A 20,277-nucleotide genomic window follows, 5' to 3' on the forward strand; every position below is an offset into this window, starting at 1 on the left:
TGACACTGAATTATTTAATTCTACTTACTGACATTTCTCTGCATTCCAAATTCCAAATTAATGAAAGCAATAAAAATGAAATTATAATCTCCGTATTTTTCCCTGGCGTTTTCATTTCGCTTTCTTAGCGACACTGATAGTATAATAATAACAGACTGGTAGTTTTGATTGTTGCGGAAGTACAGTTTTGTAAACAAGCTAGAATAGATAAAGTCCTTGGGAAGCGTCCGTTTTGTCAAAAAAGATGCTTATCGATCTTTTTTGATTCCCTTTTCATTACGTGAAAATATTGTATTCTGTAACAGATTTAACATTATAACAATAATTTAAATAATTTTACAACGTATTTGAAAGCTGTTTTTCTCATTGCTATATTTTCTCTTACTTGTAAGAAGGAAATATTGCAAGATCAAATTTTGAAAATTCAGTTTTCACTTTGTTCCCTTTTAACGTCTGCAAATTAAAATCCTCTAATTAAAGTAAAGGATATTTCTACATAAAGGAGGGATACGGTTGAAAACGATGAACTTTCCTTGGCCAAAACACTCCTGGGAGGTTACATTTACCCACGTTATCCACTGAGCTATTCCAAGAAGTTACTTAACCACCTTTATTTAATGACCACTTTTTAGTTTATGAGACTTTAGCACTTTCTTTTTATCATGCGTTTGTGTCGGCGATCCACCAAATTTCAGCGTTTGTGAAAAAAAAGAGCAAAATTGCGCAAATTAGAACTTATCCATGACTTAAAATCTATTGGCCGGCATCTGACCTACATCCCTAACTTCGAACGCCCCAGCTATACTATCTTATTAAAAATCACAAACCTATAGATTCAAAATTTTTCCTTCTTCTACACCTTTAGCCAGATTACTTCTAATAATATGCACAGTTTCATCGATCATCCAGCTGTTGAATTCACCAGGTCAAATCAGACTAGCCACTTATTTCTTTGAAATTTTTAAAAATGTTTTTTTACCAATCGATTGTGCCGATGATATCCGAAAGTTCATCGTTTGTACACAAACACTGTAACAGTTATAAAGAAAATAAAAGAGGCCAAAACAGGAAATGAAGTAATATCGCTCCGGAACATTTCTATTCAGTAATTAAAATATTATATTAATATACATAATTATATATATTAGGATTTAGGATATATATATTACTTCTCTAAATTAGGATTGTACAGTATTTTTTAATCTAACGGTACAACGTCGAGAGTAAATATAATACAGAAAATAATTGTACCGTTCTTAATCAAATCCACTTGGCTTCTGTACAGTCCGTAAGGAATTGGAATTGCAACGTCCACGTTCATCACTAAATCTTTAAATTCATAATGGCCCTGAAAATAATTTATTGTATTTGATTAAAAATGATAATTAACTTATATTTATCATCATAACGCTGACAGGGATAAAATATAAACGACAATTTTTGAATTTTTCGTGCTCATTGAATGCGCGAAATGTTCGAGACTCTAAAGGATGCTTGAAACGTAGACATTACGACCTTCCGGCGGTAGGTGAAATTTAAGCGAAAGGAAGATGCTTTTCGCCGTTGCGAGATGTGATTAATGTCGTTGTAGAAAGTGATTAATGAATTATCTCAGATTCATCGACGTCAAATCCCACAATTCGAGTTTAGGAAAGAGCTCTCTTTCATCAGCTACCCAATGGCAAAATGTCGATGCTATTCGAGTGCTCATGAAAGGTGACAGGAAATTATAACATGCTCGAAGACCTTCAGCAACGGAAGTATTCATTCAGTCGTTCAGAAGGAATAGCGGAAAGTTGGAAATGTGGTTAGGTCAGTGATGCTCGATAATATCATGATTTATCCCTCTTCACACCATGTTTATTGTATCCAAAAATACGGATTTTCTTATTCTCATCCATCGTCAGTGGTTGATTAGTCAGTTTGGTGTAGATAATTCGACTAAACGATGTTTCCGTCCTACACTATACTTGCTGGCTTAGAAGAGGCAACCTTCCTGCAGGGGCAAAATCAAAACTACTCATTTTTAACTGATTCAACTAATGATAATAATTCACCAATCGTTATTGCCATTAATTTAAATAGTTAAAATAAATTTACTATCAAAGCTGTACTTTGTACTTTGGAAAATGTTTATAAATATTTCCTCTGTCATTTCCACTAATAAAGAAAAAAGAAATTTACTCACCGCTGGTATTGGACAACCAGTTACGTTTTCTTGTTTCAGAACAGTCTTGAAATAATTTGGAGCAAATTTTTCAAGTGAAGAACACATATGTCCAATTCTTTTCTGCAAAGTTCGCTTCCAGCCTCCATTACCCCACCTTTCCACGATGAGATTTATCTTTATAAAAATTAATACATTAAGTTAAATTAAGGTAAGAAAAATCTAATATTGACACCTACCGGATATTTCAACTGAAATTTACTAGAAAATTAGAAATTTTTCCTAAAAGTTAGTTAACATTAATAATTTACATTGTATAGAGTGGGATAGCAACTGCTAACGGAAGCGAGGGGTCACAGTTCCCTCATACCTTCACTAATCATTATCAAGATTCCCTGAGAAGAAGTTTCTCTCATGGTGAAGAGAATGGTAATGATACATTGTCGGATAGTAACGTGAGAGTTTTGCGTCAGTTACCAGGGAAACTGAATTAAACATTAATGACTAATAACTATCTTTTGGAATAAAATCACAGAAGCCTCTTTCAAGGTTCTCAGAAGCACACAGAGACTTATCCCTTTTTTTGGACTCAGAGGACCTCATAATAGAGAAAACTAGTGACCAAAATTTAGACACAATTGCAATACTCGATTCCAATACTTTTTATTAAGTGAAAATATAATCTGCTTTACTTCAAAAGTGTTTTTCCAGTGAAAATTCCATAATCGAAAATTTTCATCGATTGCGATATTTCCTCATATAATGTTTAAGAGAAAGTATTGGGTCATAGTTTTTTTTGATCTTGTTAATGTTTTACAAATCGATTAGTAATTACAATTCCCGAATACCCACTTCTGTGTCATCGTCCCTCAATTCTGTCTGGATTTCCATGTTGCCGTTGTAGGTATAAACGGTTCTATTGTATCTGTTAAAACGATAATTCTCAAACTTTATAGTATGGCCTTCGGTCGAATCACATTTCTCAATCTTCTTTACTAAATTCATAGAAGGGCCCTGCAAAGAAAATCATGTTAGTCTTTTTTTCTTTGATGGTTGTTTCTACACTTTTATTTTTCTACAATTCAGAATGTGTCGTTAAAACTTCGAAATCTTATTGAATGCTTTAGTACAGATGAAAAAGAAGAAGTAACGCCTATTGTGTTCACGCAGGCTTCACGCTTAACAACCAACTTAGAGGTCACATAGACGGAGGCGCCTAGCAAACCTACTTTATTCTATAAATTAGTCATATTAATTAAAAAAAATAAAATAAAATGCGAAGTCTAGCCCGGGAATCGAACCAAGTACCACAGCAATACATCTTAAATTATGAATTTGAAATAAATTATGTCTAAGAAGCCATAAAATAAAGAAAAATTTTTGGTAAATACAACTTAAAATAAAAAATAGGTTCACTTTTGCAAATAGTTCCCTACGTGACAGAAGTTCGAAAAGGTGACACTGAATTATTTAATTCTACTTACTGACATTTCTCTGCATTCCAAATTCCAAATTAATGCCAGCAATAAAAATGAAACTATATTCTGCGTAATTTTTCCTAGCGTTTTCATTTCGCTTCCTTTGAGAGACTGACAATATGATAATGGCACACTGGTAGTTCTGAATGTTGCGGAAATGCAGTTTTGTAAAAAAGCTAGAATAGACGATATGCTGTCAGTCCTTGGGAAACGTTCGTTATATTAAAAAAGATGATTATCGATCTTTTTTTTTATTTCCTTTTCATTATGTGCAAATATTGTATCGAGATTTCTGTATCAGATTTAACACATCAATGATGTACATATACAGGCTGAACCAGTAAGTATTGTCAATAGGTCTACTGCGTGTAGTACATCTAAAGTGGAGTTCAATGATGTATTGGCCAACATCATATTTTCCTCTGTTTTTGAGTGACGTCACTTTAAATTTTTTTTTCTAAAATCATTACTTTTTTCCAATAAAAATGTTATTACTCAGAAAGTTTTAGTCCGAATTCGATTCTGATGATACGGTTAGAAAGACAGATAAATTTTCTAAAAATTGACACCATTTTGAAGCATAAATTATTCTCCAAACTGCCTTAATCTTCCTCCGGAACCTAGGAAAATAAAAGTAATCGAAATTTTTAAGAAAACTCACTAGGTTCTTATGTGATCATTTTCAGACCTAGGTGCTGGCAGTTTTTACAAAAGTTTTCTTGTCTAATGGGCTTTCAAACGGTATATCATTTTCTAGGATTCCTTTTATCTTTGTATGAGAAATTGCGTTTGTTTTGCAAGAAAACGTGTTCACGAGCATACAGCAGTGATATTGTATTGTGTTGTTTAATTCATTAAACTCTTGTGGATGGAGCTGTAGTCAATTTTTAAAGTAGATTGTCTTAAAATAAGGTAGTCTAAGGTTACTTATTGCACATAAAAAAAAAAAAGAATTCGGACTAAAACTTTCTGAGTAATAACATTTTTATTGGAAAAAAGTAATGATTTTAGAAAAAAACTTTAAAGTGACGCCACTCAAGAACAGAGGAAAATATGATGTTGGCCAATACGTCATTGAACTCCACTTTAGATGTACTACACGCAGTAGGCCTATTGACAATACTTACTGGTTCACCCTGTATAGTTCTGCTTTTTCTAAACTACTAACTAGAAATAACTAGTAACGTATATTGCAAAGAAAGAATAAATTTTCTAAGCATTGACTGATTTGATTTGTAAAAATCAAAGAATTGAAGATAACGAAAGAAAATGCTGCTTTACTGAAAAGATGTTTTTAGCTATTTTTAGAAAGTGGTAACCAAAATGGAAATGTTTAATAATGAAGTTAAATAAATTTTCTAAGCATTGACTGATTTGATTTGTAAAAATCAAAGAATTGAAGATAACGAAAGAAAATGCTGCTTTACTGAAAAGATGTTTTTAGCTATTTTTAGAAAGTGGTAACCAAAATGGAAATGTTTAATAATGAAGTTAAATAAATTTTCAGTAAAAATTCTTAGTTTCAGGAAAATTTAATATTGTAAACTAATACCTAGAGCAGTCTTTCTCAAAGTGTGCGATAATGCCTCCTTGTGGGCCCAGAGAAAATTGCAGTGTCAAAGCGGTTTGGGGGCGAATGGCTGATTTGTGTTTTTCTAATATTTTCAATTTAAAATCAAAACCTATCTACTACACTATATCGATTATTTTGTTGTTTCGTTAATTTTGGGCTACAAAAGCCAATCCCGAATTTGTGCCCTGGATTTTGGTCGATAGTTCAACGGTTTTTTTTGATAGCATTCCCATCGTGGTATTTGTATGAACGTGGATTTAGTGCTGTGGCAACACTGGCTACGCTAGAAAGAAAAATCATTTGCATTTTACCGAACTGGGTGACTTACGGCTGTTTTTGACTAAATTCGAGTCTGATATTAACAAACTTGTTAAAAATCTTCAGATTCATCCTTAACATTAGATTAGTTTTAAAATTTTAATTGAAATGTTACGTTTTAATTTGAATTATAAAAAATTGAGTTTGCATGGATTTGTTCTATTACCAAGTCTGGAATTGAAAATACATTGTAATAAATATCTATCAAGTAGTAGCATCTTTAATATATATATTTACTTGTATATTTTTAGCGAATAAAATGAATATATAGTTGATAATTTATTTAACTGGTAACACATCAAGAATAAGTCTCATACAGAAAAATATTTCACTATCTTTAAAGAACTCCACAGTAGTCCTGTACAGTCCGTAAGGCATTGAAACTGCCATATCCAAATTAATCACTAAATCTTTAAATTCATAAGTACCCTGAAACAATCAATGATTTTTATATTAGCATTTTGGTTAATTTTTTTGATAACAAGTATATATTGCATTGCGACCAAAACGAATCATGTGCCCCTCACAATATTTTCTATGTCGTCGTAATTTTTTGCAGACTCTTATTAGTAGGACTGGTTATTCTACTTAAACTGTCGTCAGGTTCACGAAGTTAAAGCCAGGAAATCTCCTTCTTTGCCAACTCGATAGCTCTTACTGTTAGCTGAAATATTAGAATGCTTTCCTGGTTTCTGATTCGCACCCTGCTTCTCATACAGTTTACAGAGTGTACCTCTATTTACCATTTCTTCTGAAATCATACGAGAATTCTATGTTCGGAACAGAGAAATGAAATTACAAAAGTTTTGTCGTCAGTTGTGGCTACCCCCTGTCTGTAAGACGCCTACCTCACCGGTAATTGCAAGATATATTTATTAAAAAGTATAACAATAATAATTTTTCTAAATATCCATATTGTTAGAAATAGATTTTGAAAATGAAAATTTACTCACCACAGGTAATGGACAACCAGTTATGTTCGTTTGTTTTTTAATAGCTTCAACATATTTTGGCGAATATTGTTCTAGAACACTGCAAGTATTTTTAAATCTTTTGTTAAAGAAATTTTTTTTCCAACCTCCATTACCCCAAACCTCGAAAGAGAAGTTTATCTAAACAAATTAGAGTAAAATCCTTAAGTAACACAATTATTTTACATTTAGTAAGAAATTAAATTCGAAGAAGAGTGATGTTTGCTGTTACTCTGATGGCTCAGAGCAGAGTATGTTGGAACTGGAGCTTGGATTAAGTTCGAATCTTGGCTCTCCTACTGACAAAGGGCAACAGACAACTGCGTTTAAATCCTCTAAAGGCTTAACCAAGTTTGTTGTTTAACAGGTTTGTTATTCAATATTTATTTGCGATGGCGCCGGAGATCTGGACATACAAATGTGTTAGAACCTTATCACTCTACTATATCCGTACGTAAATTGAAGTCAATGTCTGTTGGTCGAGTCAAGGAACCCAAGTGATCAAGTAGGAGACAGATGAAGACGAATAACCACAGGACAATATTGAGTAAGGGCGATACTTGTGAGGAAATTAAGGAAATCAAAATAAAGGGAAAGCAACTATAGTCTGATTTGGATTTGAACCATACTAAATAGAACTATAAAATAAAAACAAACTATAATAGGTTTTTTGTAAGAGATGTTTCAGAAAGACACTTCCAAATATTTAAAAAAAAGGAAAAATGCAGATAAAAGGTATTTCTGGTGGTATGGACATGTTCTTTGTATGACTCATGCGCAACTTCAGAAATAAGAAACCAAACCGGGAAGCAATGAGAGGAATGTTCCAGAATAGCTAGATCAAGCAAGTGCACGTGGATGCATGAATCCTAGATCATCGCTAGGGTTAAGTGTGAACAAGAACCCAGTTAGGCACACTTGTTTGCTGGGTAACATAGAACATACAAGAATACCTAGTTGAAAAAAAGCAATCGAAGGAGTAGACTCTTCATCAACTTATTAATTTTGTATAAATTGCCGTTTGGAGATCATCTTTCCAAGACGCAGAATAATATGACGGCTTCTTATACCTTGTTACACTCACTCTTCTACACAAAGTCATAAAAAGAAAACTATTCGAGAAGACCAAGTTGGCCTTGACGTTTTGCGAAAAACAAATTTTTTTTTGACAGCAACGCTCTACTTAATTCACGGTCGGGAACTTCTCAAACTTGCTCTAGAAGCAACTCGATTTCACGCCACTATTTCCCAGAGCTCAAACACAACCAGGACTTTCCTTTCATAAAATTAGACCTCAAACTCCAGATCAAGTATTCTTCTAGCTTTCTATTTATAAACTCCACTTTCTTGACACCCTGAACAAGATTGACTATGTAAACGCTCTTCAACAGGCACTCCAAGTCCAAGAACGGCCACTTCAGTACGTGCAAAGCAATAGAATATGACTGAGAAATTGATTTAAACCGGAATCTTCAGAAACAGCGAGAAGAACCAGAAATATTATAGTAAAGAATGTCTAACCTCTGTGCCTTCATTTGTTAATTCTTCAATGAGGGTCATATTGCCATTGTAGGTATAAACAGTCCTATTGAACTTGGTAATTCTGTATTTGTCCAGCATTAACTTGTGGCCTTCTGTAGATTCACATTTCTCTAATGATTTTATTACATACTGGGATGGGCCCTAAAAAAAAATAACAAACAGAAATATTGTTATGTTTTAAGGAAGTTGTACCAATTACTGCGCCCACTTATCGAAATTGAAATGTATGCATAACTAGTACATCAAAAACCTCTGTTTTTCTGATTGTGCAAAACTTAAATTTGTTATTTAGTTTAGGCTCTACAACTGGCCGCTTCAACAATTAGGTTATGGTTAAAATCGGGCTACCGAACGTATCACTTAAAAGAATAGATTTTTCAGCATGTAATGGCTCCAACGATAATATTTAAACGTTTGATTTTATCCACCGTACAGTATCCCTGACAAGTTTCGGTTTTACATCACTAATCAGAGATAGATCAGACTGTTAATAGAGATTTCTACTTCAATTACGTTTCTATCACGCACTACACTAGCTGTCTGAGCGAGGAAGGTTACACTGCGTGTATCTGGGTTATTTAAAATATTACTGAATCGTAAAACATTTTGAAAAAACTAATGAAATATAGGTAGTAATTTGGTTTTGTACGTTTGGCGCATGTGTAATGTTTTAGAATTGTATTTGTATGGGGGGGGGGGGGGAGCGCTCCTCTAATATTTAATTTTAAATTCAAGAGGAATGACTGTTAGTTAACAGATCCAATTCAGTAATTTTTAATTTCTGTTTCGAGAAACACAAATCTAAGATCTAGTGGAAACTATTTCGAACGTTTGACAGGATCTTCATAATCTGTAAAAGGAAGTAATAACTAAGTGAACATTATTAACAACTAATTAGGATACTTACTGACATCGTTTTATTCTCTACAATCCCAACTATAATAAAGAATATCCAACAGAGTTTTAAAACGAAACTATCGGAGGGTGGCCTCATTTTACTGGGATTTTCTACTTGGGGCGGATTGTTAATTCTGGGTATGCTAATGGCAGAATGAGATCTATTGACGGCATAATAATGGTTAGCAATTTACGCCAGAGTTGGAATGTTTGATAGTATCTATCCTTCGAATAGATGAACACTGGTGGACAATGCTTTTTATTTCCGTGCTAAAAATTAAAAAATATAATAGAATAATATAAAAATAAACGTGGTGTGGCCACTCACAAGACCTTTTCACAAAATTATTGACTGATACTAACATTTATTTTACATCTCTAAATGTTCAAAAAGGAATTTCTCCAGAAAAATTGTACAAATAATTACTAAATGCAAAATCCAAAGAGATCGTTCGGAACCATATTTAAAAAAGGTCACAGAAAGTCTTTACTCGTAAAATGGGACTTCCAGGTTTTGGAATTTGACAAAGAGAATTTTAGCTAGTCATTTAACTTAATGGAATAAAACTTGCTGAAGCGTACATTGTACTAAAATGACACGTTAGAAGAAATTATATTTATTCCACTTCCTAAGAAGACCTTTAATTCAATTTATCTAAGAAAATTTTCTACAATAAACTTTTTATTTCATTAATGAGGCAAAGGGATAAAAAGTTCCAGTAGACCACGCCTCAATCACACGTTGCCACAAACTATGCGACTGGAAAGTCCCCTGGCAACTTGATTCCCAGGTAAAATAAAGCTGCTGGCTGTAGGTAAAGGAAGTTCACAGGGTCACCATAATAACAGGATACAATTGAAGGAAGGAAGATGTGCTATTGACCTCTTTTAGAGAGGATCTACGGCAATCTGTCCTACACGTGGGGCTGCTCATACTCCAACCTTTAAGGGTTGTTCACGACGAGAGAAGGGTTGAACAAACCTTTACTAATCCTTCAAGAAACTGCACGCTTTATACCTTGAAGGGGATTTTTTTTTTTAATACGTGAAGATTATAATCGTTTAGGAATTAGATTTCTAAAAAAATACTACCTTACTACAGTTACCTCTTGACAGATGTACTTACATCTTTATTTTAGAGTGTCAAAACTTTAAAAAACATCTGTTTAATAAATTAAGTGCAAAGTAGCGAACTAATCTGAATTGATGATATGTTTTTATAGAAGACGGAATCAAGGCAAAAATCTTGGTGAAGACTCACACGACTATCTCTTATTAAAATTATCAACAATCGAACTCACAAATTTTTTCCAAACTCGGAACATTTGAGTTCTATTTAATTTTGACCAACGTTAAACACTTCCTAACCTTGTAAAACACTAAAACGTAAACCTAAAAGGAAGGTTTAATACCTCCAATACCTCCTTGAAGAACTGCCCTCAAACGAATTTTATATGGAAAATGATGAAAGTTAGGTCAAATGTATGAAAATGTTATGTATAAAGTAATTTAGAGAAGAGGTACTTTTTTTGGTTGAGGGATTTCCTTGAACTCGATTTAAGCTGCAGGGTGGGGTCACCGGTTTGCAGGGTAGTGTCTAGGTTTTAATAAAAAAAGTAACAGTTAATACACGTGCTCTTCTGTCGCACACCAAAATCTTTGTCTTTATTTTTTCTTACATCTATCTAGTTACTTACTTAATACTGGAATGATTCTGTACAACAAAATGTTTTAACAATCTACTTATTTTACCAGATTTAAAATTACATTTATTATGATTATTAATTTTATTTATTTGATTATATACTTATTTACTCCAAACTTGCAGGGTAGGGCCCCTACAAAGCTACAAATTTAACCCCTTCATAACCTGTACACAATTCACTTAAGAGGAAACCTAACTATAGCCTCTCTCAGAAGTGAGTGGATTAGAGCAATCGTGGAAGTTAATCCAAAGCACTGAGTGACTGAACAACCATATCTCCTAGTTTACTCGCTTTATTCACCAGTATCCGGTACTTTATTTTCCTCCAGTTTTACCTGTTTGCCCTTAAGAGTATTGTATAAGAGTTTGAGGTGTCAGTGTGCGTCTTGTTAGGCTGGAATACTCATAGAGGTTCGCCCAGATTCCAGAAGAAGTGGCTAGTGTATCCTTAGTGACTGTGTGAGTGAGAAGGAGAAGGACACAAAGAATTTAAATTGAACAAAATGAAAAGTTATTGAAGATATCCAGGTGAGCAGTACGGGAACACAGCAGGAGCCTGCTAGGATTATAATGAACGGGCAATGAATAAGGAGATATGTGGTAGAAATAAAAAGAATTAAGGCTGCAAGAGAAACGGTGAGCAAGTAATAGCTTGATCGTGTGCATGTGTTTTATTTACAAGATCAGAGGAAGATGGGGCGAGCCACGCGTCCATAAACCGGTTCTGCGGGTAGCTATGGAGACCGTGCCATACCTGGTTGGTCACGCGATCTGCACGCGCTTCCTTCCAGATCTTATCTTCTTACAGCATCCATGATTTTACTTGCATACTTCGTTGTGTCTCATTTCTTTCCTTATTAAGTAAAGTTTAAGTAAAACTTACTTCTAAAAAAAATAAAATAAACTAATTAACGAAGAGGGAATTAGATCAACAAAACTCTATACACGACCCAATCGAAATAGAAAATTTCAGCTTCTTGCGATTTTTCGCTGCTGAGAGGTTTTCTTTCAAGAAACCGCTTTCCCAAAGCTCATAGAACCTACGAACGGATAATTTCGATCAACTCAAAATTGAAAATTTCACATGATCACAATAGTTTTCTGAAAAAAACTAAGAGAAAATTCTATGAATGTTTTTCAATTAATATTTTCATTTCAGCTAAAAGAGAAAGTCATACCAGTGTTCTTTCCAGAGTTGTAATAATTGATCAGCCCATCCGGTTTGAGATAAATGAAAGCACAGCTGCAAAACGTTTATAGTTGGTTAGTTCGGCGATATGAACACCAGATATCTATTCCTACTGGACAGAAAACCAATTAGAGTAAATCAGAGAAATTGAGGGCCCTAATGTAACGGCCTTCTATGGTCCAAGAACGGCAAGGCGTCCCCCGCTAAAGATTTTACGAGTTATATGACCTCGTAGTGAAGGCTGCTAGATTATTGGGTCCTGAGGCACTACCAGGTTGGTCCTACAGTTCTGAACATATAAATAATTTAAAGCGAAGATGCCCAACAAGGTTGAAAGGACTTGAATTGTGGCCAATAAACAATGGCATGTTTATAAGAGACAAGAAAGAAATGAGTAAAAGGTTATGTTTTTAGTAACCTTTAAACTAGTTTATAACGCTTATTGTTGGTCACAGCTGTTTCTTAATAAACTAAAAATTTATCAGTTGTTTTTTTTTTTCCAATCAGCTTTGTTTACAATTAAATTTTATGGATTTTATTGTACACCTGGAGAAATAATAACTATTGATCACGACTATATCCGCACATGTGCGCGCGTCTTTCTGGATAAATTAATAAAGCCTGGCACCGCAATCCATTAAGTTCGAATCATTCGAATCCATTCGAATGAGACTTTCAAGTAAAGTCCAGCTCCCCTTCTGGCTGAGAAGTGCCCTTAATCGCATTTCCCAAGGAAAATTATTAAAGAAAAGTTGTGAGCGATAAGTAAACAGAGTTTAAAGAAAATTTTAAAAGCCATTAACGAGGAAATTCCATAAAAATCGTGAAAATCTATTAAGTGAAGCAGTACTTGCTGTTAGATGATTTGGTCTAAAAGCTTATCGCCGGGGCACCTAATAGTGGCACCTAAACCAAATACTGAATTTGAATTTACTGCGATTCATCATGCTGACCATCCAATCCTCTAAAAAACAAACAGATCAATTTTTTTTTGGTTGGGGGCCTCAGGAGACCGCAAAATGGATATTTCCGGTAAAATACTCTGACCAGGAAGTTTAGCACGATCACAATACTTCCTCTAAAAAAAAGAAAAGAAAATGAAGACAAAATTAGAACGCATTTCTTCGAAACTAACCAGGCCTGTCGTGACCATTCCAATTTCTACCTGCTTGACATGCGACCAAAATACCCTTCTCCTAGAACCAGAAAATATATGACTGCTGTCAACTAATGAATGGAGTAACTGGATACCTAAACTGTTTATTTAAGAAAAATCTTTAGTTTTGTTGAAGAAATAGCCAGGGTAGTATGTGGGTAAACTATTTTGCTAAAAGGAAGGGATTATCCTGGTTGTCCGTGTGACCAGTCCGTCCAGTCAACCAACTCTTGACAATACTTTTTGGAAATCTTTACAGGATTTATGTCTAAATAGAAGACGAGGTGGGCAGTGAAGCCAAAGAAAGGCTTTAAATGGTAAAAATAGCCACATTGTGCTCTTGAACAAACCAACCAGCCAGAACAGTTCGCCAACACAACTCAAAAAATATTTGCTATCTTACAAAATTGTAAAATAAAGATGGAGAACAATTCCCAAATTCATTTTTCATCGCAGATATATGTTTTAAAGTATCTGAATACACAAAAAAAACATCGCACCTTTTGTTTTTGTGTGTGTTAAAAAATATTTTTAAAACCATAAATCGCAGAAAGCGGAAACTTGGTACTTAGTTTTGGTACTGTGATCAGTACATTACTAAAGGTTTTAATCGAAACCCATCTACCGGAAATGCAATCGATTGAAGAAACTTTTAAATTTTCGGCGATTTTCTAGAAACAGTTTTTTTTTGTGGTGGTGGTGGGGGGGGTTTGAATTGATTTAAAGAGCTTTTCCAAGGAAAACACATCAGAACAATGTTCGATTTTCCAACTATACGATATCAAGCGTTAGTAAAAGCCTCTCTAGAAATTTAATTCTTAATGAAAAATCGATTATCCATAACTGCAACAATATAGTGTAGATTTCTCTGTACCTAATAAGAGACAATTTGTGCATCGATCAATTTATTTAAATTGATTTTTCTTTGAATAGAAAATACTTTTCTTTTTTTTTTGAAAACCCTAACCATTACACTCAACATTTTAAACGTGTATTCTTACATATTACATAGGGGTGTGCGCGTGCGAGTATAAGTACATTTATTTTGTACAGCATACAAAAATTTCACCCTTGCTGTTTTATTTTGGTACAATTGCCCGATAGTGTGGTTTTTCAACCGGAAATGCCTATTCTATTCTATTAACAAAAAACTTATAAATTCCTAAAAAAAATTCAAAATAAATGCCTATCAATTTTATTAAAATTTTCGAACACTTTTTTCTTTTTTTTGGAGGGGAAGCTCTTCAACCGGAAGTTCTACCACAGGTACTCCTCCCTAATATTCCAGTTGAGAACAATGACCGGTTTTATGTTAGAATTTTAGAGTTCATGTCAGGTTTTATGTTAAAATTTTAGAGTTAATGTCAGGTTTTATGTTAGAATTTTAGAGTTAATGTCAGGTTTTGTGTTAGAATTTTAGAGTTAATGTCAGGTTTTATGTTAGAATTTTAGAGTTAATGTCAGGTTTTATGTTAGAATTTTAGAGTTAATTTCAGGTTTTATGTTAGAATTTTAGAGTTAATTTCAGGTTTTATGTTAGAATTTTAGAGTTAATTTCAGGTTTTATGTTAGAATTTTAGAGTTAATGTCAGATTTTATGTTAGAATTTTAGAGTTAATGTCAGGTTTTTATGTTAGAATTTTAGAGTTATCAGGTTTTATGTTAGAATTTTAGAGTTAATGTCAGGTTTTTATGTTAGAATTTTAGAGTTGTCAGGTTTTATGTTAGAATTTTAGAGTTAATATCAGGTTTTATGTTTTTAGAGTTAACGTCAGGTTTTATGTTAGAATTTTAGACCTAAAAAAAATTTAACCGGAAGTGCAATTTTTAATTTTGGATCAGATATCTGAGATTCCCTTTTTTTTTTGAAAATGGCTTGTCAAAGTCAAATAACTTGTAAGCATTAAGTAACAACTTTAAGTCGTGTTATTTCCAGATTTTTACTTAAACTAAGTTTAGAACCATTTTTTTTTTGTTTTTGTTTGCTTCCGCTATTTATTTAGCTTTCGAAGTTTCTTTTTTTTTTTCTTTCCTGCGTTCACAGTTCCTTGTGCGTGTTCGTTTATGTTACGTCGTCATTCTGGACTAGCAAGTAAGTGTACGGGTACGTGTGTCACATCTCCTACAAATATTTACACTTCACTAAAACTGACTGGCACACGAGAGACTTATTGTGGGGTCTAATTTGGGATAAAAAGCCGGATAGTATAACGGAAGGGAGGCGAACAAGTGACAGGAAGTTAACTGTAATAATGGTCTCAGACTAAATAATTATGTTGTTTGTTTATAGTTTTTTAAAGTGGCCGTGGCAGAGAACTGAATACATCGAATATTTCTAAAGTAAATATAAAGGCCGATTCCAATCATGGGTTTAAAAAAAAAGAATGCAGCACCTTACCTCGCAGCATGCCACAGATAACCCAGACGAGGCTTGAGAGATAGTAACAGAAAGTCGTGTGAGTGACAGATTAGTTTAATTAAGGAAACTCCAAGTTAGGTATTACGTCTGATAAACCATTTCAAGTTGACACATTTTTTTCTCTTTTTAGGCACGAGGATTTGTGCATTTACGATACGATGCATTTCCGGCAACAATAACCTGAAAATGTGTGTGCATCCCATGAGCTAATAGATAGAACTTTACTCGAAAACTTCAAAAAAAAAAAAGAACAATCTATTTTTAGTGCAGAACATTGATGACTCATTCTATTTATATCGCTAGTGGATTGGGCAGAAGACTAAGTAATAATGGCGGACCGGAAATAAAGGAGGAGATTGCTGACTGATTATCAACGATAAAGGGGAATCACTGGCCATTGTGGTCAAAGAGCCAAGGCGGTTTTACAGTTCTAGATTGCACAGTGTTAAGCAAACCATAGTGACGGACTATTGGTGCAACGATATGACTGCTGTTAATGCATTTACTTGTAGCCTATCATTGGCACTATGCATTCTAGTGAGTAGCTAAAAGTTTTTTTTTTAAATTATATAAATTATTTATTTGTAATTATTAATGTGCCTAGGTGGGGCGAGTGTTGGTCTAGTGATTAAGAAGCGGGTTTTGTAAGTGCGAATTTCTCTAGTTCGAATCCCGTGAATAACTACTTTGTATTTGTTTCAAAGAAAAAAGAAATGTTTGACGGTAAAGTATGTGTTTCCGGCCCCGACATTGGTGGTGGCTTAAGATGAAATGGAAAATCCATCCTGCAAAGCCTGCGTGTAACAAGTTTCTTTCAATTCAGTATTTCGTTTTTAAATTGTGGTAGAACACGACCAATTTCTACAACTAGTTTTGGGAAATTTGTAAACTGTGCGAGTTAACCAATCATTCACGCCGAATAATGCCTGGTTCAGTAATATTTTATCCTAATATATTCTATATAATATATGACAATTGCAGACCCTGTTACATCATGGCCATTGTACGACACGTCCAATGATCGGCGTATTGGCCCAAGAAAATGGTTACCACAAAAATGGCAGTTTCATCACCGCATCATATGTCAAAGCTGTGGAAGCTTCCGGTGCCAGAGTTGTGCCAATATTTATTGGCAAAAACAGATATTATTATACGTAAGTAAATTTGGTTTTTTGTTTGTCAACGTTTTTTCTCTACTCAGAACGTGAATTTCCCTCTGCGAAAATCCTGAAATGTGACAGTTTTACATTTTTTTGTTGTTGTCTTCGTTTTTCCATGTAGGCGCTTACTGTCCGAACTGAATGGTGTGGTGTTTCCTGGAGGTACAGTGGATTTCCACGCAAGAGATGGTTATGCCGATGCTGGCCGCTACATTTTTGAAGAAGCGATTTATGTGCGTAAGAAAATTTTTATATAATTTCACATTTCCACCTCTAAGATCACTTCTCAGCCTTTTCCCTAGTTATTAATGTCTTAAATATCCAATTTTCCAGTTGAACAAACATGGAAGACATTTCCCAATACTTGGTGTCTGTCAAGGTTTACAGCTACTGGCATTTATTAGCAACAATAACACGGACTTATTAACAAAATGTACAGGTACTATGAACACACCGTTGAATCTAATTTTTGCTAAAGGATATGCGAACAGTTCGTTGTATGGTAATGCAAGTCGCAGCGATTTAGAAGCATTGGCGAAATTCAATCTCACCATTAATCAGCATCAGTAAGTTTTGGCTATTGTTTTGTGTATTTTGTGTACTTTTTATAGCAGAATTTCGCGCGATAAAATGAAAGATTAGAATTAGAAATTATAAAATCAAAACGTGATATCCCTTGTTGAGAAAGAATCAGTGACGCAGCTTTCTGTAAAGATTTAGGGCGGAGCTTACCAAAACTATTTATTAAATGACGATCTCGACAAGTAATCGGTTCAAAAACTATACCGAAAACTGGCTCCTCTCCCGTTCAGCCATCTGAGAAAATATGCAGAACAAGTCGCTGAAACACGGTGGGTGGAAACCCAAGATTTAAAGGCAGCCGAAAAAGATAATTGCGAACCTCTTAACGGGTCTTGAGAGACTATAGAAAGACATACATCTTATTTTTGCTGACAATGGCAATCTTTTCAGGAATTAGTGGGGAAACAGTGTAAAGCGATAGTTTGAAGGGTGAATAGGGTTCAAAATTCGGCTCTAAAGACCTGTGACTTTAAGGTTTTATCTAGAAATATCCCAACAGATCCTAAGGTCTAACAAGACAGACAGGATTGGAGAAGATGCTCTAGGTCTAGGTCAGGGATCCCCCTAACTTTTTGCACAGGGGGCCAGGTTCACTGTCCCTCAGACCGTTGGAGGGCCAGAATATAAAAAACCAAATGGAATTTTTCAAATAAAGAACAAATAAATTTAAATCACCAAGCTGCCCAGTATTTCAGTAGGAACTATGGACCTGCTTTTGGCTAATGAGATGGCCAATGTCCGGTTTAGGTATAGTGCTTTGCCTTTCTTCCTACTTCTGGCTGTTATTTTTCGGAGCCTTGACGCGTGCATCCCGCGTCATCAGAAGTAGTACTGTACATGAGCGACGCAGCGCTTTGCGGCACTGCCACATATAGTGCTCCTTTCGCTGACCACCAGTGCAGCGAGGGCCGGATAAATTTCCTCAGGGGGCCGCATGTGGCCAGCGGGCCGTAGTTTGGGGACCCCTGGCTCTAGGTAGTGGGTGCTACCACAGGATCCCGTGGAATCTACTCGAAATGAAAAAAAGTATTTACCTGATCAAAGTAATCTTCCTTTAACTTCAGAGGTTGATACGTAATCAGGTGGGATATGTCATGCGCTTTTCTTGAACGAATTCTAAAGTTCCGAGCAAAGATGACTCTTAAAGACTTGTTACTACTGAATCCCTTTGTTCGCTAGTCTGTGGGTTATGGGTATGTCTTTTGATCCGCTAAAACCTGCGATTGCTCATATAGACAAGTCTTTTCGTCAGGGAGCCAAGATCCCTGAAGAAGGGCTAATCTACTTTTCTTTAATAACATCTTTATAACCACTAAACTTACCTATTTTACCTATTTTCAGATGGTGCCTAACTGAAAAAAATTTAAGCTATTTTAGATTGGATAAATTTTGGCAAGTCCTAACGCTGAACAACGATGCAACCGGCATGCCTTTTATATCCAGCATGGAAGCCTATAACTATCCATTTGTCGGTGTACAATTTCATCCAGAAAAAGTAGCCTACGAATGGAATCCAAAACTGAATGTACCACATTCACCGTTGGCCGTTCGTGTGAACAGATTATTCTATGATTGGTTAACATACCAGGCGAGAATCAGTCAAAATAGATTCAACAGTACCGATATAGAAAATCGATTAGTTGTATATAATTTTTCACCCAAATTCACTGGCCGAAACGGAAGTATTTCTGAACAGGTTTATTATTTTAGATGGTGATTTTATTATTTTTATTGTTATTTAATTTTTATTTTTTTATTACAAAAAATCAGTCATCCTCTCTTTCGGGATTAACTACAGTTGTAAATTAAGACTTAAACTTTAGCCATAATGGTTGAATAATTGTCACAAACATTGTACAGTAACAGAATAAATAATTTTCAACTATAAATTTTATGCAATATTTCTTCTTATTCATAAGTGATTGCTTCACACGAATTGACGCACCCTCCATGTTCTACATCTTCCGCTACAGAACGTAACAGCGAGTACGCTACAACAGAATATACAGCCTAACGGTAAGTAAAACCTAGAAATTCTTTTTTATCAAAATCGCTAGATTTACGACAAAGTCAAGGGAAAAGTCTCTGCAGATCATTTTCATTCTTGAAGATTCTGGACACAGAAAGTGCCAAAGCATACAGACAGATACAGGGAAAAGTTTGTAAAAATCACTATTTTAGATTCAGGAAGCGACCATTCCAGACTCAGGAAGCGACCATTCCAGATTCAGGAAGCGACCATTCCAGAGTCAGGAAGCGACCATTCCAGATTCAGAAAGCGACCATTCCAGATTCAGGAAGCGACCATTCCAGACTCAGGAAGCGACCATTCCAGACACAGGAAGCGACCATTCCAGACTCAGGAAGCGACCACAAAACGGGCATTTCCGGGGAAAACTTCAAAAAAAAAAAAGGACTGCAATAGCTTCCTGTACTGCAGTGGAGTAAGTGAATGGAAAAAAGATATATCCAGAAATGGCTAAACGACCGTCTTTGGTTTGACCTTTCTGATTCAGATTGAAATTATTTGACAAAAGATTAGTTTATGAATCCCCCCCCAAAAAAACCCATCTGGGTCTAAAGAATAGAACAATGGGGTCCAGCTAAACTTTACAACCTCGCAAACCCAAAACTAACCCGACAATCAAGAAACTCCTCCATATTGTCTCTTAATATTTCTATTTTTGGAGACCTTAAAAATATTCTTAATTTGGACATATAGTATATGTTATTAGATTAGCTTTTGCGCAATATATAAAAAAAAAAGAATAATAAAAATGATTAGATATGGCTTATCACGTCGAGGCTTCTGGGGAATCCGGGGTCAATAGATAATCATGACTCAACAAAGAGGGCAATATGATAACAGGGTGACTTTGAAAAAAATTAATTAATCCTAGTTAAGGAGAAGCAATTAATTTATTGGAAAGATAAAAGCGATTTAATTGTTCAACACATTTAGGGACTAAAAAAACTAGAGCCACTCCTACCATCGAGTAGCTGATGGGTGCCACGATAGCCGAGCGGTTAGAGGCGAGACCCGCAAAGCTAAGATGTATTGTTGGTTTAGTGGGTTCGATTCCCGGTCTAGGCTTTGGATTTTATTTAATGGTTAATATG

General features: G+C 34.8%; 3 protein-coding genes across 9 annotated transcripts in view; 1 reads left to right on the forward strand and 2 right to left on the reverse strand.

Moving 5' to 3' along the window:
• Positions 1 to 1,049: 1,049 nt before the first annotated feature.
• On the reverse strand, positions 1,050 to 3,809 carry LOC141446791 (uncharacterized). Its single transcript, XM_074113575.1, has 4 exons — positions 3,652 to 3,809; positions 3,020 to 3,181; positions 2,189 to 2,344; positions 1,050 to 1,348 (listed from the first exon to the last, which is right to left on the reverse strand). Exons 1-4 carry the CDS (start codon positions 3,736 to 3,738, stop codon positions 1,199 to 1,201), a joined length of 555 nt encoding a protein of 184 aa, XP_073969676.1. The 5' UTR covers positions 3,739 to 3,809; the 3' UTR covers positions 1,050 to 1,198.
• Positions 3,810 to 5,748: 1,939 nt separating this feature from the next.
• Positions 5,749 to 20,277, reverse strand: part of LOC141446790 (uncharacterized) — a 42,067-nt gene continuing 27,538 nt past the window's right edge. The window contains exons 1-4 of one of the 7 annotated variants that reach the window (XM_074113568.1): positions 10,248 to 10,329; positions 8,029 to 8,190; positions 6,490 to 6,648; positions 5,749 to 5,965 (exon numbers count right to left, since the gene is read on the reverse strand). In XM_074113568.1, the coding sequence (XP_073969669.1) occupies positions 5,816 to 5,965; positions 6,490 to 6,648; positions 8,029 to 8,190; positions 10,248 to 10,271 (495 nt within the window). In that variant the 5' untranslated portion in view covers positions 10,272 to 10,329 and the 3' untranslated portion in view covers positions 5,749 to 5,815. The other 6 variants (XM_074113574.1, XM_074113571.1, XM_074113567.1 and 3 more) reach the window with 6 other exon arrangements.
• On the forward strand, positions 15,404 to 19,046 carry LOC141446784 (gamma-glutamyl hydrolase-like). Its single transcript, XM_074113541.1, has 6 exons — positions 15,404 to 15,452; positions 15,546 to 15,952; positions 16,397 to 16,569; positions 16,697 to 16,808; positions 16,909 to 17,141; positions 18,499 to 19,046. The coding sequence occupies exons 2-6, from the start codon at positions 15,899 to 15,901 to the stop codon at positions 18,872 to 18,874; spliced, it is 948 nt and encodes a 315-aa protein (XP_073969642.1). The 5' UTR covers positions 15,404 to 15,452; positions 15,546 to 15,898; the 3' UTR covers positions 18,875 to 19,046.

Source organism: Rhodnius prolixus, unplaced genomic scaffold (assembly GCF_049639745.1).
Source record: "Rhodnius prolixus isolate KJV_2025 unplaced genomic scaffold, Rpr scaffold_7, whole genome shotgun sequence".
Classification (NCBI taxonomy): Eukaryota; Metazoa; Arthropoda; class Insecta; order Hemiptera; family Reduviidae; genus Rhodnius; species Rhodnius prolixus.